The sequence below is a fragment of the Micropterus dolomieu genome, unplaced genomic scaffold (genome assembly GCF_021292245.1).
Source record: "Micropterus dolomieu isolate WLL.071019.BEF.003 ecotype Adirondacks unplaced genomic scaffold, ASM2129224v1 contig_13643, whole genome shotgun sequence".
NCBI lineage: Eukaryota > Metazoa > Chordata > Actinopteri > Centrarchiformes > Centrarchidae > Micropterus > Micropterus dolomieu.
In genome coordinates this window covers 1-3,766 of record NW_025742629.1, presented here as the reverse complement: position 1 = coordinate 3,766, position 3,766 = coordinate 1, and the positions used below count along the sequence as shown (strand labels likewise).

The 3,766-nt window shown below is 40.2% G+C and overlaps 1 protein-coding gene across 1 annotated transcript in view; it reads right to left on the bottom strand.

The window, feature by feature from the left end:
- LOC123966540 (lysophosphatidylserine lipase ABHD12-like) overlaps positions 1-1,058 on the bottom strand; it is a 4,835-nt gene extending 3,777 nt beyond the window's left edge. The window contains exons 1-5 of the mRNA XM_046042682.1: positions 900-1,058; positions 687-819; positions 553-590; positions 353-432; positions 194-276 (exon numbers count right to left, since the gene is read on the bottom strand). Of these exons, the coding sequence (XP_045898638.1) occupies positions 194-276; positions 353-432; positions 553-590; positions 687-781 (296 nt within the window). The 5' untranslated portion in view covers positions 782-819; positions 900-1,058. The remainder of the gene's footprint in view (positions 1-193; positions 277-352; positions 433-552; positions 591-686; positions 820-899) is intronic.
- Positions 1,059-3,766: the final 2,708 nt, after the last annotated feature.

Here is a 3,766-nt window from a genome sequence, read left to right as displayed (position 1 = left end):
ACTAAAGGTCAAGGAGCGTTCTGAGGTTCCGCAGTTCTACATCACTAAAGGTCAAGGAGCGTTCTGAGGTTCCGCAGTTCTACATCACTAAAGGTCAAAGGTCAGTGAGCGTTCCACTAAAGGATCTTTAAGATTCTGAGGTTCCACAGTTCTACATCACTAAAGGTCAAAGGTCAGGTCAGAGGTTACGTACTTCTCATCGCTGGCGAAGCGGATGTTGTTGGCTGTTATGGCGTCCAGGAAGAACCAATCGAAGCCGGGCAGGTACCTGTACACCTGAAACGCACACAGACACACTGAGTACAACAAACACACACACCTGCGGCGCTGTGACCTGTCAGCTGGGCGTTACCATGGCGAAGGGGTGGCTCCGCGCCTCCTCCCTGATGTTGGTGAACGGAGACTCTAAGATCAGAGCGTCGGGAGGACTTCCTGGAAGTGACATCACACAGGTGTTAGTGATCACCTGCGGGCTCTGAACCGATTACTGATTACTGAGTGATCATCGATCAGCTGATTCTGAACCTCTGAACCCAGGTGTGTGTGTCTAACCTCTGTCACACAGCCGTCTGACCAGGTTGGTGGCGACTCTGGAAACACAAAGATTTAAGTACAACTGGACTGAGTGTGTGTGTGTACTTGTGTATTATTGTGTGTACTTGTGTGTGTGTGTGTGTGTGTGTTACCCCGTCCCCAGAGAGTGTCCCCAGATGTAAAGCGGCGTTTTGGCGTCCAGCCGCTGTTTCAGCCAATCGTAGATGAAGAGAGCGTCTGATGTCATCCCCACCTCTGATGGAGAGCCCTCTGAGTCGCCCCAGCCTGAACACACACACACACTCACTCAGGTGAGTCGGTCAGCTGACAGCAGCTCTGCAGGTGAACGTGTGAATGTTTCTCACCTCTGTAATCAAACGTGACCACATGGTGTCCCAACGAGCTGAGGACCTGAAGGAAGACAGGCAGAGGACAGGTGAGACAGAGGACATGTGGGACAGATAGGTGAGACAGAGAGACAGGTGAGACAGAGAGGGACAGGTGAGACAGAGGACAGGTGGGACAGAGAGACAGACAGGTGAGACAGAGACAGACAGGTGAGACAGAGGTGAGGCAGAGAAACAGATAGGTGAGACAGAGAGACAGACAGGTGAGACAGAGGACAGGTGAGACAGACAGGTGAGACAGATAGGTGAGACAGAGGACAGGTGGGACAGAGACAGGTGGGACAGAGACATGTGAGAGAGAGAGAGAGACAGACAGGTGGGACAGAGGACCGGTGGGACAGAGAGACAGACAGACGAGACAGAGGACAGGTGGGACAGAGACAGATAGGTGAGACAGATAACAGGTGGAAATGGCAGGTGAGACAGAGGACAGGTGAGACAGAGACAGATAGGTGAGACAGATAACAGGTGGAAATGGCAGGTGAGACAGAGGACAGGTGAGACAGAGAGACAGGTGGGACAGAGGACAGGTGGGACAGATAGGTGAGACAGAGACAGACAGGTGAGACAGAGAGGGACAGGTGAGACAGAGGACATGTGGGACAGAGACAGAGACAGGTGAGACAGAGAGACAGACAGTGAGACAGAGAGACAGACAGGGGAGACAGAGGACTGGTGAGACAGATAGGTGAGGCAGAGAAACAGACAGGTGAGACAGAGGACAGGTGAGACAGAGAGACAGATAGGTGAGACAGAGAGACAGAGGACAGGTGGGACAGAGACAGGTGAGACAGAGAGACAGACAGGTGAGACAGAGAGACAGAAAGGTGAGACAGGAGAGGTGAGACAGAGAGACAGATAGGTGAGACAGAGAGACAGACAGGGGAGACAGAGGACTGGTGAGACACATAGGTGAGGCAGAGAGACAGACAGGTGAGACAGAGGACAGGTGAGACAGATAGGTGAGACAGAGGACAGGTGAGACAGAGAGACAGAAAGGTGAGACAGGAGAGGTGAGACAGAGACAGATAGGTGAGACAGAGAGACAGACAGGGGAGACAGAGGACTGGTGAGACAGATAGGTGAGGCAGAGAAACAGACAGGTGAGACAGAGGACAGGTGAGACAGAGGACAGGTGAGACAGAGAGACAGATAGGTGAGACAGAGAGACAGAGAGACAGACGGGACAGAGACAGGTGAGACAGAGAGACAGACAGGTGAGACAGTTGAGACAGACAGGTGAGACAGTTGAGACAGATGACAGGTTGGACAGACAGGTGGGACCGAGACAGACAGGTGGGACATGAATGAAAAGTCTCCCATTTCATATTTACACATTCAGCCTGTCAGCAGCTCGTCATGAAAAACATGCAGCCCAGTCACGCTCACATCACGTCCAGTTGGTAACTAGCAGCTCCATCAGCGCGACTTCAGTACGACAGATCAGTTTAAAGAGAGATCAGTGCAGTAACGCAGCTCACGGTGTCTCACCCGAACCTGACAGCTGTCCTCATGTCCTGGCTGACGGGATTTCAGTGTTTCTAAAGACCAAATCTGAGCTCTGATACGGCCTGAATGAGGAGCTGAAAATGTTACTGCAGGACAAAAAGGACGGCATATTTGGACTGTTAAATACTTGTGTTTATATTTATATTTTATTATTTATATTTTATTGTTATTTTACAGTTTATTGTTTATATTTTGTTGTTTATTATTTATATTTTATTATTTTACAGTTTATTGTGTATATTTTGTTGTTTATTTGTTTTATTATTATTATTTACATTTTATTGTGTATATTTTGTTGTTTGTTTGTGTTTTATTGTTATTATTTACAGTTTATTGTTTATATTTTGTTGTTTATTATTTATATTTTATTATTTTACAGTTTATTGTGTATATTTTGTTGTTTGTTTGTGTTTTATTATTATTATTTACAGTTTATTGTGTATATTTTGTTGTTTGTTTGTGTTTTATTGTTGTTGTTTATTGTTTATATTTTGTTGTTTATTGTTTATATTAATATTTTACAGTTTATTATTTATATTTTATTATTTTACAGTTTATTGTGTATATTTTGTTGTTTGTTTGTGTTTTATTATTATTATTTACAGTTTATTGTATATATTTTGTTGTTTGTTTGTGTTTTATTGTTATTATTTACAGTTTATTGTTTATATTTTGTTGTTTATTATTTATATTTTATTATTTTACAGTTTATTGTGTATATTTTGTTGTTATTTATATTTTATTATTTTACAGTTTATTGTGTATATTTTGTTGTTTGTTTGTGTTTTATTATTATTATTTACAGTTTATTGTGTATATTTTGTTGTTTGTTTGTGTTTTATTGTTATTATTTACAGTTTATTGTTTATATTTTGTTGTTTATTGTTTATATTTTAATATTTTACAGTTTATTGTTTATATTTTGTTTATTATTTATATTTTATTATTTTACAGTTTATTGTGTATATTTTGTTGTTTGTTTGTGTTTTATTATTATTATTTACAGTTTATTGTATATATTTTGTTGTTTGTTTGTGTTTTATTGTTATTATTTACAGTTTATTGTTTATATTTTGTTGTTTATTGTTTATATTTTGTTGTTTATTGTTTATATTTTGTTGTTTATTGTTTATATTTCGTTGTTTATTATTTATATTTTAATATTTTACAGTTTATTGTGTATATTTTGTTGTTATTTATATTTTATTATTTTACAGTTTATTGTGTATATTTTGCTGTTTGTTTGTGTTTTATTATTGTTATTTACAGTTTATTGTGTATTTTGCTGTTTGTTTGTGTTTTATTTTTATTATTTA